Source organism: Pezoporus occidentalis, unplaced genomic scaffold, assembly GCF_034315485.1.
Source record: "Pezoporus occidentalis ecotype Australia unplaced genomic scaffold, CSIRO_AGI_Poc_V1 ctg66, whole genome shotgun sequence".
In the NCBI taxonomy this organism is placed as follows: domain Eukaryota; kingdom Metazoa; phylum Chordata; class Aves; order Psittaciformes; family Psittacidae; genus Pezoporus; species Pezoporus occidentalis.
The window spans coordinates 3029222-3056656 of NW_026916009.1; the positions used below are offsets into that span (position 1 = coordinate 3029222).

General features: G+C 38.9%; 1 protein-coding gene across 10 annotated transcripts in view; it reads left to right on the forward strand.

Moving 5' to 3' along the window:
* Positions 1–27435, forward strand: part of ZNF385B (zinc finger protein 385B) — a 177025-nt gene that overhangs the window by 27518 nt on the left and 122072 nt on the right. For 5 of the 10 annotated variants that reach the window (XM_062640699.1, XM_062640689.1, XM_062640693.1 and 2 more), the window contains exon 2: positions 9434–9736. In XM_062640699.1, coding sequence (XP_062496683.1) covers positions 9436–9736 — 301 coding nt within the window. In that variant the 5' untranslated portion in view covers positions 9434–9435. Of the gene's footprint in view, positions 1–4500; positions 4522–9433; positions 9737–16932; positions 17596–27435 lie in introns of those variants that run through there. The other 5 variants (XM_062640694.1, XM_062640698.1, XM_062640700.1 and 2 more) reach the window with 5 other exon arrangements.

Below are 27435 nucleotides of genomic sequence, written 5' to 3' on the forward strand. Positions count from 1 at the left end.
AAAGGATTTTTGCTTCCTGAGATCAAAGCTTTATTTACCCTTCAAATGTGATTACGTTTGAGCAAGATAAAGCAGCAGCCAGGTACAAATACCCTGTGGGAATCTCCCATTATGTCAGTGGGTTTTGATCTTTATTCATGCAAATTCATGCCTAAAACTTTTTTTTATAATTAAAACAGACGATTCACTAGAAATACTTTACATCCTGTATCAGTTCTCTAACTAGTTAAAACCCATTTGCTTTGCAGTGGTTATTGCTAGCTTATGTTTTTAGAGATGATTCTAAAACGTATAGAAATATATTTTTCTTAAAAACAGCTGATTTTTCTTTTTTTTGGCTGTCCTTTTATTGTTGAAGGCAGGTTCAAACTATGTCCTCTACATCATTTTCCTTTTATAAGTTTGTTGTCAGCTCTTCCAAGTTGTAAAATCTGGCTGAGATGCATCTAATTCATGTTTTGTTTTATTCAATGTACCTCTCTTTTTTTTTTTTCTGTGGAGGGATACAAGAGGAGTCCTTTGATTTCAAAGAATACTTGGATGCAGTATTTGAAAGATGCAAGTAAAAAACCTGATCTAGCAACTTTGCAGAAGTCTGGAGATTTAGGAAATAGTCTTAGAAAATTATCTTAGAGACAATATAATTCAATTTATTTATTAATTTAGTAACCGATAAGACAGTTCCCTAGTCTCAAGGGAGCAGATTGTGAAAATGGGCAAAATTTGGAATACGCTTAAGAAAACTTGCTTTGTTCATTACTACTAGTAATACTAAAGCTTTATTAATTAATTAATTCAATTAGGTACCGAATTGAATAAAGCTTTTGAAAATTTTGATCTAATTTGTTAGGGCTTGCTATTAAAATGACTTGTGCTTTTCACATGTTCAACCTTTTAAAAGCATCCCACCTATTTTTTTTTTTTAATTACTGGTTGTTTTTGTTGGCTGCTTGTCATTTTGACACATGACGTATTTTAGTCCTGGCTTTGACCAACAAAGAACTCACTTAAGTCTGTCTATATTTTTGGGCGTTTTCCTGCTTCCTAGATGTTGCTTTAGAAATACAGAATACCTGGTGTTTAGGTCTTTGAAGAAAGCTAGAGTTCCTGGGTGAAATAAGATGTAAATATAACCCAATACTGACAATCAGTGATGTCTGGGATATTATGGGCCCTTTTTTGTTTCAGTCCAGCCTCTGTGGTTTAGTGTCCTATGTGTTACCTAATAGAATAAAACCTCAGTGTGGTTATTGGACATGTATGGATTTATTCAACAGACTTGATGGAGAAAACTACGGAAGCCGAGTATCAATTTTCCTGCTAGGTCTGTTCTCTCTGATAGATTTAGGCATATGGTAGGAGAGGACAAAAGCCCAAGATGACATATAGAGTCATGTGATGGACACTTTGGGTATCTAGATTTTCATCTGCAATGAGGTAAGAGTACTTAAAGTAGAGTGTAAATTAACTGAAGGTAAGTGATGGCTTCAGGACAGGCTCCCAGATAGAAAACCCCAACTTGTCCAAAGGTTTATGAAGTAAAATCATGTTACAATAATGCTGGAAAACTATCTGTTCTTCTTGAAGCATAATCCAAAGTAGCTCTCTGGTCTCCAAACTTGATTAATGTTCTTGGCAGCAGTCAGATATGTTCTGCCAGGTGAGGTTATATCTCTTTGGCAAATAAATTGATATGTAAATCTATTCTTGTTAATGTAAAAAATGTCAGAAGTCTGTAAGTATGGGGACTAAAGAGGAAAGGATCAACCTTATAATTAGAGCTAGCTACAGACAGAGGCATATGCAACTGCAGTCTGTGATAATCTAAATTGAGAGTGATATTATTTACTGCAGTTTAACTGAGCTCACAAAATAGTACAGTAGGCCTAATTTTAGGTTTCCTTAGTATGGACATTTTCAAGGCTGGTAGAACAAAGCAAAACACTAGCTGCTTGAATGTTTTGAGTTTTCTGAATTACCTTGTACTGAACAGCTAATGTTTGTGGTGTGAAACAGCCATCTGTTTTTGTAGTTTAAAGGGAATCTCGTTCAAACGTTAAATACTCTAAAATGTGTTAGTGAAGAGGCTGTCATACTACACCATTCAAAACTTCTCAAGGAAACTGACTTCCTCTTCTTTGCATTGATAAACTGGTATCAAAATACAGGCAAAAAAATTACTTAACCCAGTTTGGTCAGTGTACCATGATTGTTCTTTATCTGTCACAAGGAATAAAAATGTATTTTTCAGAACCATCCAGTTTTTACTGTAACTTTTAATTAAAACATTCTATGTGCTTTGTGAGCAGAGATGAAAGAAATAACAAAGAGTTGATCAGATGTGTATGGATGGGTAATGAAAAGTTTGACAGGTGGAAACACTGCAGGATACAATGCCTTCTTGAGGAATTTCAGAATAAGGTGAAGATGAAACATGGCAGTTCTCTGTTTTGATTTGTACTGAAAGAAGGAGGAACACATCTTCTGAAAGAGAACTGGTTCCTTAAGTGTATGGGGGATTTTTCAAGGCTGGCTTCAAAATAGTCTCTAGTGCTTTTTTAACACTGTAGGATACTGCGCACAAGGCACTATGCATATGCTGTTCACCACAGTATCCCAATAGTACTTGTTGCCCAGATGGTGCAAACCATATGCCTCTTGATAGTTTATCTATGTTTAGGAAATACTATTTAAAAATATAAGAAAGGTCATAAGACTTCTCAAAAGCAGCTCTAGTGAGTTTCTTTCAAATGATGCTCCAGACATATTCAGGATAGTTCCACATCTCTGCCATAAAACATTCACACACAAAAAGAAAGAAGGAAAAGGGAAAAAAAAAAGGGGGGGTGTGGGGGGAACAATGGAATCATACTTGCCGCAGTGCAAGACCACAGCTCCAAATGCGTGCATGCAGACGTCGCTGGTCCATCTGCATAGATAGTTTTTCTCCATAGGAGGTCCTTAAGAAGTGTACAGCACAAGGCTGAGTCTTTGGTCTGTCTTTCTCTTCTCCCTCCTACCCCCTCCCCACCCCTGTCTGAATGAACCTTTTTGGAAATCTAACTATATAGAAAGCCAGTTAAAATTTATATTTGTTCCTGTGTCTTCCATAATTCATTTGACGATTTCCAAAGGCTAAAGGAGAACATTCTCTTTGCCCATATGTCTGTTAAAAGTACATTTTCTGTTTTGCTTACCTGGCACACATCCACAGAGGAATGGCAGTCTAATTGCATTTCCAGCATAGTGATTCTTTGAAGTATCAACTAATTAGGAATGGACATTGCAAAAGTTTAGACCAGCACTTAGGAAAAGAATGCTTCATGTAACCATCACTAATTTGTTAGGATAACGAAAGCTTATTTCCTTTGAGTAAAGATTTGCACATTCTCACCTACAGCATTGTAATATATAATGCTTCTTTGTAGCTCCTCTGAAAGCACAACTCTCTTTAAACATAAATTAGCTAAACTGAAAGGCTAATTGCCTTGAGCTTTAAGTACAAAGGATGTCCATGCTCAGATTTTTTTTGCCAGCTGCAAGAGGCTGGGAAGATGTGGTTTCAGAAATCCTAAGAGGGTATCTCATGACACCCAAGAATTTTAATGTTGTGTCATAAATCACTAATTTATTCTCACTCTAGTATTGCTTGCAGAATCTATGCAGATAGATCAGTTCTGTGTACTTGGGAAGAAATGTGATGGGGGGACAACTTGTTTAGTCAGGTAACAGCCTATGTCAAATACCTGAAAATACCTGTTATACTTGCATTGCTTCCTCTCTTTTATCAAAGTAAAGATGAGTATATCTGGTTTGAATCAGAACTTCCTTTTGCAAGAGAAAGTGGCAGACTTTGAAGTACCTGTGCAAGATGAATATGGTTTGTAATCCCTTTACAGACTCAGATTTCTTTTTTTTATGGCTCCTTCAGCTGGATGTTGTCTAACATACTCAGATGCTTCTCTTTGTTTCCCATTTTTTGGTCTCGTTTTCATGTTCTCCCCTTTCAGTTTTTAATTGGTTCTAGTCCTCTAAGTCATTGAGTAAATACAACTGCAGTGATATAGCAGTACCTTTGTAATAATGTGTGTGTCACTCCAGTGTGATTCACAGAATCGTGTTCTTTTTGTATGGGACGTTTTAATTAGTGGATATTGTTACATATCAGCTGCTGCTGAGACTCGGCTTATACTGTGCTGTATCCAGGTTACACAAACGTGGGAGCTCACAGGATTGATCCACTGTATTTTGCTTATATAATTTCCATCCTTTCTCCCTTTGAAAGAACTCATGTTCTTGGTTTTATTCTTGTCTACTTTTGAATAGTTCACAGTCCTGTCTGCTATAACTATTACTCTAAATGATTTTTTTGATTATGCAGAATATAATGATCATGCAACTTCTCTTTATTCTCAGTTCACTGACTGCAGGCTCAAGTAGCTGCTTCTGTTACATGATAATGCTATTGAGCTATGTGTAAACCTGAGGAATGAAATGGCCCCATTTCATATCTGACTCCTGGTGAGTGAGAATAAGTACCATCCAGAACTCTTCAAAATCTGTCTGCAGTGAAAAGCTCTTTTTAAAGGATAAAGAAAGACACTTGCCAGATTTTTGCTTGCGTAAATTTGGGTGACTAGGAAATGTATAGAATAGGAAGATTAAGTTTTTTGGTCAGTGAGCTTTCTTGTTTTTGTTTTTGTTTTTCTTTTTTAATTAGAATTTAATGTGTATGTACAAGTGTCTTTCATAAAAGTAGAAGGCTTTACAAAGAAAGGTTACCTCTTACAAAATAAATTGCATTCGTGGTGAGATTCTTAACATTGCCTCAGTGAAGAACTGTACTCGTTCTGTATATCCTAGAGCCAAGACATTTCAGCATAGACTTTTAAAAGTGTGTTTTTCCAACCCTAACTTTAAAACTGTGTCTCCTTCTTGTCTTTAAAGACAAATAGGACCTTTGATGTACTAATCTATTTTTTGAACAGATACATACACCACAAGAACTGATGATAAAAGCTGTATTGCTGTGTGAAAGATGTGCATACTGTAAAATCTCAGTGGGTGTTTGCCACCACCATTTTCTTCTTAAACACTTCAGAAGGGACTGGACAAGACTGTTGGAACAAATGATTTTCTACACCAAATGTTCAGGTGTCTCAGATCCTGGGAAGTTGAGGGCTGGGATTTCTGTGTAGGCACAGGCAGACTTCTGAGGAGTAGTGGGGTTTGATCTCTGGCTACATGTACATGTCCCCTCCAGGATGGACTGGTTAGAACATGCTGCAGGAAACCCTCCTAAAGCTGAAGTTTAGTGTGCTCAATGTAGGTATTTTTTCAGGTGCGCTTTGCATCTGCTGCTCCCATCAGTTGTTGGGAGGTCACTGCTGCTTATAATCAGGTCACCTTTTAATTTAGATGCGGAGCTTTAGGCAATAAGGGTTATTTTGAAATTGCGGCTTGTGGGTTTTTTCGCTTGTAAATTAGTAGCAAGAGATTGATTTGAAGACTCCTTTGTCCTGTGTTATGCAAAGGAAGAAGGTACTTTGTAGTCAGAGTGGGTTTAGAACTATTTTGTTTTTAAAAACAAAAGTGAAACTTGGATGGAGGTTTCTTTTTGTTTGTCTGAAGGTTGTTAATTCTAGACTGGCAGCTGGGATGCCTTAGGGTGTAGGTGCAGAATTTGAGTCCTTGCTGTGATTGGTTGTTCTTTCAAGGTGTGTCCATACTGAAAACATTTTTGGCTGTGTCAGGAGTATACTTTTGAGGCAAGTGGTCTGATTTTCCCCACTTGATTCATGTTTCAGTAGTCTCAGACTTTACCAGCTGAAAGGTTTCGTTCCCTTGCATGAAAGCAAACCAAAGTGTGCAGTTCAGGAGAGTATGTATCTCGTGGTGCAGTGATAACGGGCTAATGCAGTATCAGGCTGGTGGTTTCCAAACCAACCCTCGTTTGAAAAGTTCTGGTGCTGTTACAGGTACTCAGCAGGCGCTGTTGGCTCCATCAGTATGCCTTCTGGTCCATGCAGCTTTCTAATGCAGCTGTTTGCCATATTTAAATTACCCAAACCAACTGAGTTTAACTAAGTTCTTATAGATTATTGAAATACTGAAATATATTAAGAATTATTTGCTTTCTGCAGTCAAATTTATGAGATTTCTTGTGAGCCAGGATTTTTAAGCTGCTACCTATTATTAAATAAGTATAGCATCTAAACCAATGTAATATAAAAATAAATACTTTTGTTTCAAAACGTTTACTTTAGGGAGGAAAAGCTACAACAGTGCTGTTGCAATACAAATACAAAGAAAACAAAGGGGTAGGGGACATTATTTATGGTTTAAAAAATACACTGAAAAGTAACAAATACCGAAGCTCTAAGCAGATTAAATTTTCAGATGAAAATGTCATCTAAGCTCAGCTGAGTCAAGGATATTGGTTGCTTGCCTTGAAATATGATACTTAGGCTTAAATGATTTAGTGTGACAATGTCTAGCCTAGGTTTTCAGGATCCACTAGTATTTTGTTTTTAAAAGCAAATAGGTTCCTGTAGCCTACAATTACTTTTAATAATGATTTTTTGTTTTAATATTTCATGTGATGTATATATTAATGAATGTATTGTTTATAGCTTTTACTTGATGACAGGACTTTGTTATATGAAACATAGATGAATAAGTCTTTGTACTGTTTATCATACTTGATTGGTGAATCATGCTGGAGGAGGAATCTGTATAAAACTAAGATTTTAAGCATGGGCTAGAGTTAGGAATGTGATGAAATTCACTATCTCATCATATAAATATCATTCACATACTTGTGCCAAAGAACCAAACAGACTTTTCTGGTAATATACTTTTCTCAATAGCAAGAGGAGTATTCTAGTATTGTTTGTGAATGCTACACAGTTTTGGGAAGGATTGCTATGACTGCTTTAGTGTTTCATTTTCTGGGTGTGCGGAGGTTTGGTGCCTCACTCCTCCTGCTTAACAGGGTGGTAGGTGTGCAGAAAGATCCACGCTGGTCTGGTTCCTGGGCTGAAAGCAGGACTTTGCATTTAAAACCTCTTTGCTGGGTCAGCAAACAGACCCAGGGAATTACAGAGCAGTCAGTCTCACCTCCGTATCTGGCAAAATCTTGGAGCAGATTCTCCTGGAAGGCATGCTAAAGCACATGAAGAACAACAAGGTGCTTGGTGACAGCCAGCATGGATTCACTAAGGGGAAACCCTGCCTGAACAATTTGGTGGCCTTCTATGATGGGGCTACAGAACTGATGGACAGGGGTAGAGCAGTTGATGTCATCTACCTGGACTTGTGCAAAGCGTTCGACACTGTCCCACACAACATCCTTGTCTCTACATTGGAGAGACATCAATTTGATGGATGGACCACTCGGTGGATAAAGAACTGGCTGGATGGCCACACACAAAGAGTTGTGGTCAATGGCTCAATGTCTGGGTGGAGACCAGTAACGAGTGGCGTCCCTCAGGGGTCGGTGTTTGGACCGGTCTTGTTTAACAACTTTGTCAATGACATGGACAGTGGGATTGAGTGCACCCTCAGCAAGTTTGCTGATGACACCAAGCTGTGTGGTTCGGTTGATACGCAGGAGGGAAGGAATGCCATCCAGTGGGACCTCGACACGCTTTAGAAATTTAACCATGCCAAGTGCAAGGTCCTACACGTGGGTCGGAGCAATCCCAGGCACAGCTACAGGTTGGGCAGAGAAGAGATTCAGAGCAGCCCTGCAGAGAAGGACTTGGGGGTGTTGGTTGATGAGAAAATGAACATGAGCCGGCTTCAGTGTGTGCCTGCAGCCCAGAAAGCCAACCATATCCTGGACTGCATCAAAAGGAGTGTGACCAGCAGGTTGAAGGATGTGATCCTGCCCCTCTACTCTGCTCTCGTGAGACCTCACTTGGAGTATTGTGTGCAGTTCTGGTGTCCTCAACATAAAAAGGACATGGAACTGTTGGAACAAGTCCAGAGGAGGGCCATGAGGATGATCAGGGGCGTGGAGCACCTCCCCTATGAAGACAGGCTGAGAAAGTTGGGGCTGTTCATCCTGGAGAAGAGAAGGCTGCGTGGAGACCTCATAGCAGCCTTCCAGTATCTGAAGGGGAGCTATAGGGATGCTGGAGAGGGACTCTTCATTAGGGACTGTAGTGACAGGACAAGGGGTAACGGGTTAAAACTTAAACAGGAAAAGTTTAGATTGGATCTAAGGAGGAAGTGCCTCACCACCCTTTACTCTACACAGCCCCACTCTGGGTGGCATGGTTTAGTGTCGGGTGTCCTTGCCCATGGTGGGGGGCTTGAAACTACATGATCTTAAGGTCTTTTCCAACCCTAACTATTCTATGATTCTGTGCTTCTGAAAACTGAATATATATATATATGTAATTTCATATATACCTATAAATATATATATAGGTACACTCTTGCCTGGAAAGAGCTGCTCCTCTGCACAGCTCCCTGAGCCACCCTTTGGTAGATTAAGAGTATTTGAGTGGTGGGAGAAAGGAATAAAGTGTAAACAGGAAGTTGTTTAGCCAAGAAATCTGAAGTCTTTTCTATGTTAATTTCCCAAAACCTTTTCCCCATTACAAAGAGACCCCTTCCCCCACCTTTCTTCTTCTACTGATTTAGAAGCATACCTTAAATGAAATACATGCCTCCACATCTCCGCCCATATATATAGACAGTTCTTTGTGGAGCTTGGTTCGTTTATCATGATGAGGTTTTGATTCTGTAGGCACAAATATGTACTTCAGGTTCTTGGATTGTTTTTCAGGAACTGTCACTTACTGTGATTTGTGTAGCTCCCATAAGACTAACATCTAGCTGGCATTTTCTCTCTATAGTAGTTTAATTGTGAAGGTGTTGACAGTTTACAATACACATAAGGTTTGTATGGAGGGAGGCTGAAGGTTTGGGTGTATGTAAAAGTGGAAAGTATTCATTAGTATCACTTGAACAGTGCAGTCTTCCAGTGTTTCAGTAACATCTTTTGTTGGCATCCTTTTTGTTGAATAATTTGGGGCAGTGGCTACAACTATGGGCATTGGAAAGTAAAAAGCTCTGGAACTAGTGTTCAGCAATGCAAAGGAAATGTTTCTGAAAATAATCTTAAAATCTGCTAGAGATGCAATAATAAATCTGCTTTAAAATAGCCTACAGAAAAAAATTACTTGTTGAGAGCTGTTGTGCGCAGACCGTAATATATTGCCAACTTACTACTTCTGAGCTCTGTGATGTGTCACAAATTCATGTATTTCTCTACTAAGTGACGCCTCCACAATTTGGAACCTTATTTGTTGGAACTGGTCTTTGGTTCGTGTTGCGTAACATTTTAAAAAAGAAAATGCTGATTTAACAGTAAGCATTATTAGTCGGCTTCTGGTAACAATTCTGGCTGTTTGCTTTGTAGGTATGAAGCGTCCTTTAAGTCCTGACCACGTCTTTGAAGATGGGATTATGAATCAAGCAGCTATTCCACAGAGTTTTGAAGAAAAAGGACTGAGGAATGACAGGCAGGACTATCAATTAAGCAAAGAAAAAAAGAAGATACTGTTTTCCTTTTGTGAAGTGTGCAACATACAGCTGAACTCTGCAGCACAAGCTCAAGTTCATTACAATGGGAAGTCTCACCTGAAAAGAGTGAAGCAGCTAAATAATGGAAAACTCCCTACAAGTACAGCTCCCGGCACTTTGTTTGCAAGTACAAGCACAGGTACATTATTAGTATGAGATGCTGGATTTTGGTCAAGAAATCTGAGGAAGCTTTTAAACTCTACCTTCCCCACCTAACTTAACCAGTAAACTTAATATAGAGTAATAATACTAGTAGTTATAATACTTTGCCATGTTTGGAATTACTGGTGATTTCTCTTTCTGTGAAGTCGACTTGTATGGAGGCAATATTGTGTTAATGCATGATTAATGGCTGTGTTGAGCCTTGTGTAGTTGAGATATGGTCTATTTCAAAGTAGCTGTTGTGGCTCTAGAGAGTCATGCATTTTGTCAGCTGCTTTTGTTCCCAAAACAAAATTCTAGAAGGATGCTGTGCGCACAGGAGAAACATCTTAAAAGAAATGTGGTAGTAGGAAGAGAAGGAGTAGAGCTGGAATTCACAGGCCTGGCCCTTTCCTTGTTTCTGCTTTCAGCGATCTGGATTTTAATTACTCTTATTCAAGTAAGAAGTAATTTGAAATAATAGCTTTTACTTACTGGGCAGAACAAAGGTCCCAAATGCTTGGGTAAAACGCATTTAACATGTAAAGGTGCAAAGCACAAAATGTGCCTTTTAATTTCAGTATTAAACTCGGCTCATAGCTATTCTGAAAAAGATGTAGTCTTCCCTTACTTCTCTATGCATATAAGAAAGTAAGCACAACATATAAATGATTCAGTCTTCTATGGTTGGTAAGGGTAAGGATGTTGCAGCTCTCCTTCCCTTATTTTAAGGGGTACCAGTATGCCATAAGGTCTCTTGCTTTGTTGTTCATAGTTTAAGGATTTTGCTGAAGGATTATCCTTTTTCTGTAATGTCCCAACTGATACAGCACAATAAAGCTGCTTTTCTTACTGATAGTTGATATACTTATGTTTTTTTTTTTTTTGTTTTCTTGTTAAAGAAAATTCAGGGGGTTTTTACATTCCATAGAATCAAAAAGGGCCAAAGTTGATCTTGGGAAGTATTCTTTACGTCACAAGCATGTATAACAAGTTATTCTTTCTAGTTCTGAGATACATAAAATGCTGCAGGTTTAAGGACTTATTGCCTAGCAGAAACAAAAGTTGCTGTTTATTAACACTTGGTATTGATGAAGTAACAAATCTCAAATCTTCATGAAAAAGGTTTTTTGTTTTTTTTTTTAATTAGCTACATGAGGGGACTTGCTTTGGGGTTATTTTTGGTTTTGTATAGAAACAGTCAAACTGCATTAAAGGGTTTAGCTTTTTCTGATTCTGATTCTTAATGGATTTGGCTGTTTTTGAAGTCTGTGGTATTGTTTTGTTTTGTTTAGAACCAAGTAACATAAGATTATCACTTGGGTAAGGCCTGTGGTCCAAAAGATTAAATTCCCGTTGAATAACACCTAAAATTATTTGTGTGCATTCTTAAAATTCTTTAATATCTATGAGAAATCCTAATTTATAGACCATTTAATATACTGCTTAGGAGCCCCTATGAGAATATGACTTACTGAAATGTAATTCTCAAAGAACGCTTTCCAAAAATAAGTAGAAATTAATTTTCCTATAAATTGACATCATCCAGGTTCAGTTTTAATCCATGTCCTCTGGAGTGTCATTACCTCTCATAATGGGAGTCTGACTTTCCCATTTCTTTGGCTAATGTTGTAAACAGAATTAATTGTGCAGATGGTATGAGAACATCCACAGTGAACAGACTTTATTCCACGTGCAAAGGAAGCAAATAGCCCCTCTCATACTTCATTGTTATAATTGCATATCCTGCTATCGAGCCCAGTGGTGAACAGTTCAGCACACAACAGAAACCTTTGCAGAAAGCTTCCTGAGATCTCTGTTTGGAGTATTCCTCTGTCTTCATAAGATGAATGTGAAATTAGTAATATTCTGATTGGAAAAAAAAAAAAGTCATGGAAAATACACATGATTGTGGGTATTCATTGAAAGTACAAAACCCAGGTTTACAGACCTGCCAGAACATCCTTGATCCTGTGTGACAGAACTGATGTGTGCACCACCACTGCCTCCAGCCTCCTTGGCTCTTGGTGGATGTTCTTCCAAATGGGGATGAACATGACAAAGGAGTTATGAGACATATTTTCATATTAATCCTCTTCTGAGGTCTTCTCTGTGACAGGTGGCTTCAGGTAGTTATAAAGCATTCTTTGTAATTGTTGGCTTTCACTGTGTATTACAACTATAACCTCAATTTGTTGCTTGTAACTTTCAGTAATAGGTTCTTATTGTACCACTATTGAAGAGTTTACCAAGATCTGGTAACTGAAATTCCGTGTCTCGGCAATAATGCTCCGCAATCTATAGATGAGGTTTTATATATTTAAAGTCTAGAAATCGTTTTAGAGGTAACTTTAAAGTTATCTCTCTGTGTTTTAGAATAAGGGTACAATTGTCATGGAATTTCAAAAGGCATTTAGCAAAATGTTTTCTAAAAAGCATACTCTGTTTTTATAACTTGTTTATTTTGACTCCCCCACCCCATTACTGAAATCTAGAAGCTGTTTTGCTCTTGTAGCTCTACCTGCAAGTTTAGTTAATTTATAGCTAGTAAAATTGCAAATAAAGTTTAACAGCTACTTCATATTGAGCAAATAAAGAAAGAGATGAAATTAGAAGGCTTTGGTGATCCACTCATTGAACTAATTTTCTTTAGTGCTAAAAATTACGTGTGAAAAAAGCAGTATTCCATGGGAAAAGTATATTGCATGTGATGTTAGAGCCTTCGCTATTGCTTATGTTAGTGTTATCAGTCATGCACATTCTCTCATACTGCATCTCAGGCTGAAGTTTGTCAGTGATGCCGTTCCCAGGGGGCCATCCCTATGTGTGTCACAGGCGTATCTAATGTATGGCCAGGCTTCTGTCAGAAGGAAATAAATGAAGTCTCAGGAAAATAAGAAAGTGTATATTTGCTTCCACAGCTTGAACTGGAGATTATTCTAGTTATTTCCTATAAGCAGGAAAAGAATGGGGTAGTTCCTTGCAGCCTTAGGAGATGTATTTTGGAGTGGGCCTGCTAAATGCATTTCAGCAGCATGACTTGCTGGAGCCTGCAGCAGTGACAGCCGTGGGGCAGGTCACAGCTGCTTGGAGCACCCTAAATCCCACTTGTCACCTCGAAAACAAGGGCTAAAGTGCTTGCTCCTCAAAGGGGAGGAACCAGTTTGAACAGAACGGTAAGTGAAGACCGCCTGCCTCCTTGCCTGCTAGCAGCACACAGCTAACGTGTTAGCGGTTCAGGCTGGAGATGGGCGGGCGGTGCGGCTGCGGTGCCGCACGGTGACACCAGGTGGTGCTGCAGCCCGGGCAATGGAGCCGTCGGCCGCGGGAGGGGTAGGCGCCTGCTGCCTCTCTGTTCTCTTAGGCCTTTTGTATTAAGTGTGCTATCTGTAGGGATAACAGCGACTGCTTCATAAATATATGCTGTGGCCAGTCTTGTGGGTGGCTTCGCTATGTTCCTCCTGGCTCTCCTCTGGAGGTGACACCGATTTTTGCTCCAGAAATTCTCATTACATGTTCCCTGGGGTGGTATCTTGTGGTGAATTGACTCTCCTTTGCCCTCATGCTAATACGGGAACGGTTGGTGTAGTTTTAAATGTACTATAATTACCCATGGAAGTCCAAATTTTACAGATCCCTGGAAATGGGTAGGTTAATTTCACTTTAGTTATAGAAAATGCTCAAATTCTAGGAGCGGGCAAAGCAGAATCCTTTTTCCTGGGTTCTGGGCTGTTTAAAGAGCATATGTGCTTTAGTGTCTGGCTGGCACTCATTAGTGCCTGTTTGAAGACCTTTCTGTAGGTCTGACTGGAAATGAGATTGGGATGTCAGTCCTCTCGCGGTGTGTTCTTGATAACAGCTGTGCCTTTTTGCTCTTGAAATCTCTGACCTCGCAGGACAGTTTTCAGATGCTGTGGGATCTGTGCTGTGACTCTGTAGGGAGCAGTCCTACAAGTTAACCTGTTCCCCTGGGATACTGAGGAAGTAATCACAGTATGATTTCCTGAGAGATTACCTACACGCTGGTTCACAGCCAGGGATCTATTAAACTAGCAAAATAAACACATAAATTACTAGACTTCTGTTGTGTTCATGACATAAATCAGGTCACAAAAAGTAATGTTTGTGTGATGGAGAAGGTAAAGCAGCAATATTAGACATGGGAGGAGAAAAGAGGGAGTATAGAAAAGGCAGACTTTTCTCACTTTTGGGAATAGAGATTGGAATTGCTCTGCTTCCTTGTGTGATGCCATGTTAAGTTGTAAGTCTGAGCCTCCTTTTAAGTTAATGGAGGCAGGGAGGCTTACAATTAAAGTGCTCAGAATTATCCTTCAAAGAATCCATAGACCATATAGCTAACTTGTGTATTAGTTTTCCAAATTAAGTGTCTAGAGTTGGGAAGTGTGAATAGTGTCTCGTGTTCCCCTTTGGTCTGGTGCAACTGAGGAATTTTTTTTTTTCATTAATTAAATTACTTTACCAGGTGACTAGGTCAGTGAAGGATTAAACTACAGTCAGTTACAACAGAAAGAAACTGCACTGCATTACTCTGATTTCAGTGGAGTTCTCCCTTGGTTTTTAATTGTCAGAAGAATCTGTTCATAAATGGAGGTCTTTGTTATGTAGGTTTGAATCCTCAGCTGAGCCAAGACTAGCTTTCTGGCAGGTAGAATAGTTGCCATCTAGGTCTGCCTTGTGCCAGTTTAATGGAGAACAGAATTTTTGCTTACCTTAAGCCTCTTGATCTAGGTCCTCAAATTCCTCATCAATGTTCGTCTTTCCTTTTTCTAAAAAAAGAACAAAGATAATCTGATTTTTATTACAGGAGATCTTTATGAATTATTCTACCAAGCACTCAGAGGGATGCTAAGCAGCAATCAGAAGTATCTTGAAACAGTTTTGTGAGCTGGGTCCTACTAAATGCATGCATGCATAGCTATAGAAACGGTGTATAAGTCTACAGAGAGGATGAGGGCAGTATAAATCCTTGTGAGTTTATGCTTCTTGTGTTGCGCCAAAACCTTTTTTTGTTCTGCCCTCCATGTGTGCTGCCTACAGCCCAACCTTTTGGAAAGCAGTTGGAAAAAAGCTGCTGCTGTGGGGGCATAAGGTGGACTGATACCTCGGGCCTTCATCCTTCTTGCCCTATGTGGCAGGGGTTGCTCCCTCCTTTGCTATCCTACTCTGTGTTAAAATCTGCTTTTCTATTTGGAAAAGATTAGACTATTGCTAAAAAGCCTTTCTCCAGTGTAATAATAAAAAAAGAGTTATGTTCCCGTAATACAACTTAAATCGGGGAGCTGATTAGAAACTTAGTATTTCACTTTTTGCTGCAGGGTACGTTGACTGCTTTTTTCACTCAGTGGTCTTTTGAACAAGACTGCACTTGGTAAATGGTTCCACATTTGTTCCACTGCTTGAGTATCTTCCACAACTTAATCAAGAAGTATGTAATATTATGTAACTTAATGTTTTTCTTTCAGTATGAAATGTATGTATGATAAATGATTGCTGTTTGTCTTCACAGCAGTTGTGATTAGCTGCTCTGAAATTAAGGGGCTGTGTTTTATTGTTTTGGTACATTTGATACTCCTTACAAAATGTTGATGATGAAAGCTAATACAAAGGGACAGAGCTGACATTAAAGATGGTTTCTTGTTTATTAATAACTACAAACTATATCCATTATATTCTGCATTTGAGTAGCTGCAGCATGAAAGTATTGGTAAAATCAATAAAAAAAAGTAAGTAGTTGATACGTGCCTTCAATGGAAGCCTTAAGAAAAAAAAAATAAAAAAGGAAAATTATTGTTTCATTGAGGTTGGTTGTTTTCAAGTAATTGGAGCAAAACATTAAAAAACTCCCTTATGGCAAAACGAAAACCCAACTTTTTTTTAATTTGGTAGAGATTATCAGACCAGTTATTTGTCTGTAGCCTCCACTTCATTCTCTAGGAGGTAGGGAGCACATGAATGAGATTTGTAAGCAAACAGATGAAGTATGTGACTAGTATGGAAAAAAGCGGTTTATGGAGGGGTGGTGGTTTGCATGGAGTGGGGAAGGGTTTCAAAATAAAATTGGCTACCCCAGTAGGCAAGCTTTGCTCTCAGCTTGCACAAATATTTTCTTGTATCAAAATTCTCTTCAAAATTCCTTCTCTGAGAGTTTTACCTCTTTCAGGGGCAGCTATGCTGTTGTAAAGACCTAGCATTTAAGACAGCAGATAAACAGATGTTCTAGAATCTAGGACAAAAATACAGCTGCTCAACAGCCATGACTTCCAGCTGAGAACATCTGCAGGAGTGGTGAGGTAGCAACTTCTGCTCAGGCTGGGGGGTCTCCCTTATAATTTAAACAGCCTGGAGAGCTGCTGAAATCAGTTGAGTTCGTGTTGCTCTAAGGATTTCTTCTTCACTATCTCTTTGAAGGTTGTGATCCGTGGTTTACAGGTATAGACAGCTGAGATGAAAAGGTATCTGTCAATACAGAGCCATCACTGTTGGAAATGCAAACTGAATACAAGTGATTTCTGTTTTTAAAATGACTGAAAAAATATCAAGTCAAATTTGTTTATTATTTTTCTCTTGCAAAAGTAAAACATTAAGTGTCCTATCTGTGATCAGATCCTGCCAAAATGTCTCTCATAGTTGTTAGTTGTCTCATGACACAGTAGTATATTTGCATAATTGTACAGGTATTATAATAAAAACTCCTGCGCCTTTCTATTCCTTTGCAAACTTAACCTAGTCGTGATTACATCTGGTTCTTATTGTACTGTGTATCTCTGTGGGTGTGAGTATGCACAGAGACACATGCCCTCTTACCTTTTTTGGGCAAGAAAACGTATGGAGTACCCGAAAAAAGATTTACATAGTGGGAAGCCTGTGTGGGAGTACTACAAGCATGAATTTAATAAGCCACGGAGATTTTTCATAGTAATTAAAAATTATTGTTGTTTTAAAGGACAAATGTACTGGTCCTGTAATGTCATGGTTTTAGTTATTGTTTTTTTTTGTACAAATGCTTAATCTGCTGGACTGTACAGATCTCTACTGGGTCAGTATTCTGAAATTTTTAATCCAAATATTTATGCTTCTCTTTAATACCTATTTGTTTATGTATCACAGACTTTGTCTATTATGTGGTTAAAAAGTACTTATTTCTTCATTTGCATAATTGCAAATTAATCTTACTTAGAAAAGCTGTGAGGAATCATTAATTTTTATTGGAGGATTTTCTTCCAGTAACGAACCTCATCACAATACAGGCTACTGATTTTCCCCTGTCTCGTGTTCATTGTAGAAAAGACAGAGCTATTTTTAACATTTACACAGTCTAGATGGATGATTCTTCGTTCTGTGTGGTTTGGAGCTGAATCTGTAGAGCCTTTCATAATTGTATCTTTCTTTTTTTTTCCTGATGGTTTGTTTGAATTTGATCACTGTAGCTGATTCCATGCATTGATAATGAAAGCTTGGGTTGCCTGTTTCTCAGCATAAATTCACCTCAGACTTCTACTTTGACAGTGCTCTGTGTTTCGGTACGCATGAAGATACAGAACTGAAATTGCTTTGCTTTCTTTACAAATGACTCAGAGTGTGCTTGTCCTTCCTTAAAATGTTGCCAGCGTGTGAAGGATTTTCAATGAGCAATGCAATAAGCCGGCATCTGGGAAGGTTTGAGGCTGCACTGGTATAACAGTGTACTGTCACACAGTTGATCAGGGCTGGAGCCAAGTCTCTGTAGCAGCGTAGATCATATTGGTCACATACTGGAAGTTTTGTTTATGTAACTTGATTGCTGTTTAAGCTGCTTAAATAGTATTGCCATAATGTGGAGTGGACTTCCCAGTAGAGGTGAGCATGATTTTTATTACTAAACTTCACTGAATTTCTCTCTGATATGATATTAAGAGTGGATGTTTACATCTTTGGCATTATTTCTGTGTGCATGTTGTTTGTGTTTCAGTTATTCCAGTGGGAAGGTTAAGAAAAATGGCAAGGCATATAATGCATGTTTTTCTTCCTGTCTTATTTCAGTATTTAAAGTAACTCTAAATATGTGGTAAGCTCCCTTTCCTTGCTTGCTGTTTGCAGAGGATATCTTTCCAGTAGGTGACTTTCTATGCATTTTAAATGGTTTTGGAATGTGTCAGTGAAGCTGTATTATTGTTATGGAAAGAAGCTAATTGACAGTGTGACTAAATACCTCTTACCAGAGCTTGCTTTCTGCCGTGTTAAATCTCAAATTATAGTTATAATGATACGTAAAATGCAAGAGCTGTTGGATTCTCCAGATAAACTAAGAAAGTACAGAATGCAATAAACTGCATATGTCTTGCATATGTCTGTCATTGTTAATATTAAAAGTTATGACCTGTCATGCCAGGACAGCTTCCAGTAATTCATTTGCACTGACAACTTGCTTTGAGAAGGGTATAAAATTACTGACGCTTCTCCCTAATCAGTTAAATTTGAGATTTAGTGCAGTAAGTTTTATTTAAGGGAACAGATAGTGTGCTAAAGGTAGCCACAAAGTTCTAGTAGTAAATCTTTAAGCTCGAAAGAAGCATTATCATGAACTAAATAGACTTTGTACTGATGTATTTTTAAAAAAGTCTTTTATTGAGAATTTCACCTATAGCAGAACACACACACACAAAAAATAGTTCAGCTGAGTTACTTATTAAACACATTGGCAGAACAGGAATGCTTAGATTGTGGTGAGACCTGCTATGATTATATTTGCATTTTCTGATAGTAATTTCCTTTATAAAAGGAGGAAAGATGCTAAAAGTATTTATTAAACTGTTTTGCTTGCTTGCTATAGAAATGTCTTTGCTTACTATGTAAAGACTGCTGTGGGTTTTTTTTATGAGGAACTAGGACAGCTCATGCGTTTTCCTGCTAAATATATTTATGAGGCAGCTGTTTTATAGCTTTCAGCTCTAAAGTTATAGATAAGTGTGTATTTGTTTGACAGAAGATTCGAGAATTTCCATTTACTGCCAGTACATGTAAAGCTTGGCTAAGCAGACTGCATCAGGAGCACACACCATTTGTATTAGCCAATCTGTCTTTGCAAGTCCCAGGGCCACTATCTAGCTAGAAGCCACTGTGTGCTTTTGAAAGCATGAAATTAGTTTTATACTGAGCACATGGTTTCTCATTTAGCAGTTCTTTTTATGGTAATGGTCAATTTATGGTTCAGTGCCAGAATTTTGGTGTTCTGTCAAAGCTGATAGCTTCTGCTAAGGTGTTCTTCGGAGATAAAAACCAACCAGACAAACCCCAAAACAACACCTCCCCCACATTCACATCCCCCCCCCAACCCAAAAAACATAACCCAGCAAAAATGCAGTTTGTGGTGGGGATCCTAGGGAGACCCTAATAAAGGAAAATTCTCCCCAGTGACTTAAACTCTTAAACTACTCGTATTTCTGATAGCATTTTGGAGTTACTTTGTTGCAGTTTTTCAGATAACATTTGCAAGCATGTTTGTCATTCATGCCATAAATATTTTAAATTCATTGTCACCTTCTTACACTTCATGGAGTTTTACAACCACTTTGCAATAAGCTTTTTTCGATGACATGGAAAATTACTGTCCGTCAATGCTAATTTGCTTTGTGTGTGTACTTAATGACCAAGGACAAAATACACTCAAAACATGTACATGAAGCACCCCAAACGTTCAGGAGAGATGCTCTTTAGAGAGCAATTTTAGACCACGTTACAAACTTTGCTCTTTCTTTGGAAATCTGTAGAAGTCAAAATCAGTTGTTAGCAACTACTTTTCTAAAACCTTTAATACATATAATTCATAAATTGATGAGCCATCACTTTTTACACTTGATTCATTCTTGGAAGAGGGCATTCTAAAATATGCAAAGTTTCACCTCAACATGGGGAAGAACTTTACGTATAGGGTGACAGAGCACTGGAACAGGCTGCCCAGGGAGCTTGTGGAGTCTCTCTCTCTGGTGGTGGTCAAAACCTGCCTGGACACATTCCTGTGTAACCTGCTTTAGGTGGCCCTGGCTTGGTAGGCAGGGGTTGGACTAGACGATCTCCAGAAGTCCCTTTCAACCCAATGATTGTGTGGTTCTGACTCAGTCAGAACTGTTCCCTCACCAGCAGCTGTCCTTAGTGAAAGACGAACATTGTGCATCATTAGGCTTTGCTTGGGTTACTTTGTCCAGCATGCATCACTCCCTCTTGTACATTAGGTAATTTTAAATTGTGTTGTTTTTAATATAGGCCCCTATAATTCTGACTTGGTCCTACAATAAGGATTTTATTTTATGGTACAAAGTTTGCCTCTTTGCTCAGTTCTGTCTGCAAGGGGTAAAATTTGACTTTGCATTTTGTGTGGAAGATATTGTGAGCTCTGGAACTGGGAATGTTTCTCTCAAGTGCTGAGAAGAGGTTCTGAGAAGCTACTGATAGCGCTTTCCTGGGAAAGAAGAAGCTGCAGGCCATAGCTTCTAGAAGCTTACTTAAGACAGTGTACCAATTTCTTACTATTCCATCATCATGCAGGAGGAAGAGAAGTAGAAGCTATGGTGATTACTGCCCTTCGTCAAAGACACCTAGGTGCAGCAGAGTATCACTTCAACAAAGCTCCATTCTCAAAGCCATGTTGTTCTGGATCATCCTGTAGTCATGAAATAGATGTACACCAAGATGTTTTTTTATACAGTTGTTTTGTTGTTTTTTGTTTTTTTTTTAAAATGCTGTTATTTTAGGACCTTTGAATAATTCTTTTCTTGCTATTCTTCAGTGTGTGTTTAAAGGCTACCAGGCAGAAAATATTGTTACAAACATTTGGAAAACAATGCGTGACATGTCACTACCATGACGCATAAAACTTGTTTTATTCCTTCAAGTGCTTGAGCTAGAATACATTTCCTTGTCCTTTAATTCTTTCTGGGACTCTTTTTATCCATGCTTTTTACTGCTATGAATACAAGCTTGTCACATTTCAAGCAGGCTAGTCCTTTGTTCAAAGATGATGTTGTTTGTAAGGTGCTTTCAGCTTCAAAGATCTTGCATCCTCTTCCCAGTGTCCTTACTGCTGCATATTTCCCCTCCTGCTGTTTCATATTGGTAGGTAAAGTGAGAAGCAAGTTCTCGTGTGCTTGTTACACTGGACAAAACCGCTTCCTGGTAGGGAGCTCTACTGTTTCAAGAGCTATTTCTGAATCAGATTGCCAATTATCACCCAGCACTGCAATTTTAATTTCTTGTCCTTTAGAAAACATCAGTGTTCATGTATGGTGATCTTCTGCAGTGTGAGAGCATTTGGGGATTAGCAGCTTCACTACTGCAAGGTTACTTACAAGGTCATTTTGAATGATGCTGTAAGCTAAGAGGAAAAAATGATTGAGGAAGTGGTATGGGGCTGTGAGCAATTCCATGTTGATCACTTGACTTTGGGACCCAAGTCTAGCCAAGCTCTTTGTGGAAATCTTGAATTTGCCTTATTTAGTGAAGGTCACTGATGATTCCTGCCAGAGGAGGTGAGTAAACTGGGAACTGTAGCTTACTGTGACAGCCCTGTTGAAGCCCTACTGCTGAAGCTGGCGTTCATGTATGTTTTTCCCTGTCTATAGGCCAAAGAGCAAGCAGAGATGTTCTGGAGGTCTCATCCAGAATGCTCAGCCAAGAAATCGTGTCTTTCTTTTCATGTGTTTTCTGTTGGATTCTCAGCAGTGCTCATAACATGACCAAACGAAGGAAGGGCAAATGAACAGAGTAACTTCCTCTTTCATGTGTGCTTTTTGTTCCTTTAAGAGGATATTTTTCTTAATATTTTAATTTTTTCTTTTTGGAAGTGAGGAAAGCAGGGTGCTTTTTGATCTGCATGGGTGCAAGGAGAGTACTTTTATATTGACAACAGCAGTTAGGGCAAAAGAAAGGCTAAATTCCTTAGCCTTGGGCCTATCCTGGAAAAGCTTTTTGTCTGTGACTGAGCACTGAAGGTCTCAGGAGGGGATAAGGAAGTCTTCTTAATGCTCTGTGAACAGAGAAATACAGCTTCTATAAAGGACCAAGATTTTCTAAGTCGCATAGTGTGTCGTGTAGGAGGTACCTGAGGGAAAGGCGAAAGCTCAACGGACAAAACTTTCTGGTAGGCAACTTGTGAAAGTGTCAGATTTTTGACTGGACAAGAATTTGTGGTATGATGCATTTGGTGCATATGTGGTGGCTCTGGATCGTGTCTGATATAACCCCCATAATTATATGAAATAACCCCCATTTTCAAGAAGGGGAAAATGGATGACCCAGGGGACTAAAGGCCAGTCAGTCTCGCCTCTGTGCCTGGCAAAATCTTGTAACAGATTCTCCTGGAAGGCATGCTAAGTCATATGAAAAATCAACAAGGTGCTTGGTGACAGCCATCACTAAGGGGAAATCCTGCCTGACCAATTTGGTAGCCTTCTACGATGGGGCTGCGGAGCTGATGGAAAGGGGAGGAGCAGTTGATGTCATCTACCTGGACTTGTGCAAAGCGTTCAACACTGTCCCACATAACATCCTTGTCTCTAAATTGGAGAGACATCAATTTGATGGATGGACCACTTGGTGAATGAAGAACTGGCTGGATGGCCGCACGCAAAGAGTTGTGGTCAATGGCTCAATGTCCGGCTGGAGACCAGTAATGAGTGGTGTCCCTCAGGGATCAGTGTTGGGACCGGTCTTGTTCAACATCTTTGTTGCTGACATGGACAGTGGGATTGAGTGCGCCCTCAGCAAGTTTGCCGATGACACCAAGCTGTGTGGTTTGGTTGATACGCTGGAGGGAAGGAATGCCATCCAGAGGGACCTCAACATGCTTGTGAGGTGGGCTGATGCCAAGCTCGTGAAGTAGCACAGATAGAGGTTGGGCAGAGAAGAGATTCAGAGCAGCCCTGTGGAGAAGGACTTGGGGCTGTTGGTTGATGAGAAAATGAACATGAGCAGGCAGTGTGCGCTTGCAGCCCAGAAAGCCAACCGTACCCTGGGCTGCATCAAAAGGAGAGTGACCAGCAGGTCGAAGGAGGTGATCCTGCCCCTCTACTCTGCTCTTGTGAGACCTCACTTGGAGTATTGTGTGCAGTTCTGGTGTCCTCAACATAAAAAGGACATTGAACTGTTGGAACAAGTCCAGAGGAGGGCCACGAGGATGATCAGGGGACTGGAGCGCCTCCTGTATGAAGACAGGCTGAGGAAGTTGGGGCTGTTAAGCCTGGAGAAGAGAAGGCTGCTTGGAGACCTCATAGCAGCCTTCCAGTGCCTGAAGGGTGCTGTAGGGTTGCTGGGGAGGGACTCTTCATTAGGGACTGTAGTGATGGGACAAGGGGTAACGGGTTAAAATCTAAACAGGGAACGTTTAGATTGGATCTAAGGAGGAAATTTTTTATTGTAAGGGTGGTGAGGCCCTGGTATGGGTTGCCCAGGGAAGCTGTGAATGCTCCATCCCTGGCAGTGTTCAAGGCCAGGGTAGACAGCCTTGGGTGACATGGTTTAGTGTGGGGTGTCCCTGCCTATGGTAAGGGGGTTGGAACTAGATGATCTTAAGGTCCTTTCCAGCCCTAACTATTCTAGGATTCTATAATTCTATGATATCTGTGTTCAGGTAGTTAAAGGATGCTTCCAGGTCTAGAGACTTCTGAGGTGGTTGTGGTTATGTTCTTCTTTGATTGTTTGTTTTGTTAGCTGTTTACTTGGGTAAAGTTTAGACTTTTACAGAGCTAGAAGACCGAGAGAGCAGGTCTCTAGGGTGCTGGTTTCCCTTCTGCTTTCTTCAGACATTCTGTAATAACATAATTTGAAGTCAGAACATATCACCTGGAAGTTTGTGACTTCCACCCAGCAGTTTCCATTTTCTTTCTTTAGGATAGTTTAGAGGAAGCAGAGAGAGGATAAAGAGGGAAGAAAGCTGCCTTTCTGCTCAGACTGGATTAGAAGTTTTCACCTCTGTGTGATCTCCTCTCATTCAGCCTAGAGTGTTTGCAATGATGACATCCTGAAATGTTTTATTTCTTAATAAGTAGAATGAAAGCATAGTTCTGGAACTCAACATAGAAATGCAAACAGAAAAGGAGGCTTTTTTTTTTTTTTTTTTAATCAGCAGAACATGCTTAAGTGGAACATGGAGAAAATAAAGAGGTAAGGAAGATTTCTAGGGTTTATAGTGGCATGTCTGGATAAAGAGTCACAAATCACTTCATCAAGAAAAAGCAGACTAGTTGGAAAGAACTGAAGATTATTGTTAGGAATTGCAATTAGTGTACTCTGTCCAGATTTGTTAATGTTGCCACTGAAGCGTGATATGTCTCTAGTAAGGTTCTGAATAGTAAGTCCATCCTCTAAAAGTAATCATTTGTAGCAACCTTTTTAAGGGAACATGAGTAGCACTTGGCACCTGTGTACTCAGGTTACGTCTGAAAATAAGAATTAAGCTTTTCTGTCGCTTTGGCTGGTGAGCAGGGCACAGACTTTGAGAAAAGCCAAAACTGGAATACCAGAAGTTTATTTACTAGGGATTAAATCATAATGAAAACATCCTCAGTTTTGTTGTTTGTTTTGTTTTTTTCTAGATATAATTACAAGGAAAGCTTATATGAAAGTAGTGTAGTACCAGACTTTCTCTTAGTAACTATTGATAGAAACAAGTGAAAATCTGGCAGAAACAAGTAAAAATATTGCTGTCCCTTCTTCATTTTGTTTGTCGTTTGCCAGCGCTTGCTCATTTTAGTAATTTATCATCTCTAGCAAGTATTTCTCCCTCAAGGGATTTTTTTTTTTTTTTCCTCTTTCCTCCTCATCAAAACTAACAAGTCAAATGACTTTGTTTTAGAGATTACCTCAGATTACCATTGCTAGGAAAAAAATATCTGAGTTGATGTTGTTCTCTTCATTTTATAGTAGACTTGTATTGTTATTGCATGGTCTCTAAATTGTTGGTATCTTCCTGTAGGTAATGTTTCTCAGCTGGACAAGGAAGCTTAAAATTCAAATCAATAAAGTAATCTACCAGCAACTAATGGATTGTCTGTAGTCTAGTTGTTTACTTAAATACTTCATAAATTCCCCCAATTTTAGTTTTTTTGTTGAAAAGAGGCAGTGTTTGGTATCTAGTGTTTCATACTGTTCATTGACAATTAATTCAGTTAAGAGGCAGAAACAGCCTGTTGCTCATTAAGTATGTCAGGATATGCACTAGCAAAAAAGTGGTAAAAATTAGAAAAGTATAACTTACGGAAAGATTAGTTTTGAAACATGTATCCAAAGTATTAAGTTATTACAAAAGAAATTTTAATTGACATGATTTCATGTGTGATTTGCTAATTACAGTATAGAATTGTAATATTTAATTTATAAAAAGGTACTGGATTTGTAAACATTTTTCAAATAGCTTGATAAGCTTTTACCCAAAATTACCATGCTGTTCACAATGTGATATTTATTCATTGATCAAGCCCAAGTTTACTGGAGGCTTATGAGAAATGGGACAGAGCAGAATGAGCTATTGCAAAAATGGATAAAAGCTGGGGATTTCCGTGTTCTGCAACCTAAATGTGTAGCTTCTCCTCATGCTTTTTTTCATGAACATGCACACTAGTTGGAAAGATGGTAGTGGGCTTAAATGGGTGGTGACAAGGAAGAGATTTGGGTTAGAGCTGAAGTATGCTGTACAGATTAAGTCAAGAGGCAAATGAAAATAAAAGGAAGGAATTTACGAATGCAGAAGGTGTTGCAGGATCCTGATACATGAAATGAATCAGCAACGTGGCTGAAGGGTGTTCTAGACTTTCCAAGAGCCAGCTACCTTTGCATATGCATTTTATCTGAGACTTTAGGGGTGCATCTAAGGTTAAATATTCATTTAAGTGTTCACAGATTGTTTGGTACGGTTCATGATTAGGAGTCTGAATTAGAGCAGAAAGAAAATACAACTTCTGGATCTTGAAAATTCTGTCTTAAAAAGGTTTCATTAAATGAAGATGAAAAGTAACTTGTTATGGGTCTGGAGATATGCCTAAAGAAATAATACTTGAGGAGTTAAATTTTTGTTGTTGTTGTTTTGTTTGGGTTTGTTTATTTATTTATTCATTCTGTTTTTTACTTTCTGCTAGGTTGATCGAGTCCCTTATTTTCCTGCCTGCAGAAAGCGAAGCTAATGCAAAGTGTGCAGTAGTGCAGTACTCTGCCCCAGAAGGTGGGGGATGCTAAAGCATCCCAGGGTTTTGACCTATTTAACTGTGCTTGTAAACTGGAAGTGAAATTGGTCACAGCTGAAGAGACAAATGACTGGACATTAATTCTGTGCTGTACTTTGGGAGTTTGTTGTTTAATTTAAAACTTTTTTTTAAATCTAGGAAACCTTGTGGACAAAATTTGTTTAGAGGAAGTGCGCAATTAATCAGAAAACTAACTCTGAAGAAATGTGCACACATTTTAATTTCTGAAGTATTTTGTGTTGCTTTGTATTTTTATAGCAAGATGCTAGTACTTGAATAAATACGGCATACCTTGCCTTTGTCTGTTTTTAGAAACCCAAATTAATATTGCAAACTGTTTTTATGCATAATAGGCATGTTATTAATAAAACAAAATTCAAAAGGTTTAAAATATCTTTATAAATAATATTTTTTGTCAGATTATTTAGTTTTTATTATGACTGTTTCAAGTAGAACTTCCAGCCACCTTTCCAGACTTTTTTGAAGAGATACTTAGAACTCTTTAATTGCTGATATAGGTTTCTTTAGATGATGGTCTTTTACATGCAAGAAATACATTTGAAGGGCTGTTAATGTATTTAATACCGAGCATCACTGAAATTTGAAGACCTGTTTGAAATTGAAGTTACATATTTCAGTAGCATTTTATGTCAAGACTCCAGTGGCAGAAGGAAAGAGCAGGTTTTAGTAGACAGTGAACCTATCTGTTGCACTTTATTGCACTGGACATCTACTCTGGCAAAGATGGGCCATGTTTTCGATCATAATATGCTTATTTTCTGCTTAAATTCTTGGGAGGTGATGGAATGATAGGCGTATACTTCCCGTCTTAGACTAAATGCAGTTATTTTTCTATCTTTTCACAGTTTTGCTTCAGAAATATTTGTTACTATAATCCAGACTTGAAATCAGTGGATCAATTGGGCAAATAAAGCCATCTATAATTTTAAATTTCTACTTTGTACTGCTTTCCTCATTTGAAAACCTGGGGTTGGTTTGACAGATAGTGAGCACGCTGCCCTGGCTGCTTCAAGTCTTCCCTTTGCTAGGTTCATGCAGTGCATCAAAGTTACTTCAACTGCTTTAAATAACCAAGATAAGAATCTTAATCACATAAATTGTTATGCATTAATTCAATAACTATGAGTGGAGAGCTGGAGTTTGTGTTCTTTCTGCTGGCTGCTGATTAGCAGGCTGTTCAGCTGACTGCTCAGGGTCTCATCCATCCAGTATGGGGGTTCTCAGAACTGACAGCTGCCTACTACGCAGAAGGAAGCTGACCCAGCCCCTCTGGATGTTCCTTGCCACACGGTCCCTCTGTGGCAAAAACATGCTGCTGGAAAAATAAAGGTTTAGAAAGACTAAATGAGGTGCCTATGTGAAAGACAGGGAGCATGCATGGAGTCTGGGTGAAAAAATAGCAATTTTTAATCTGTCTTGAGTGGTCAAAAGCATGTAGCTCAAATGA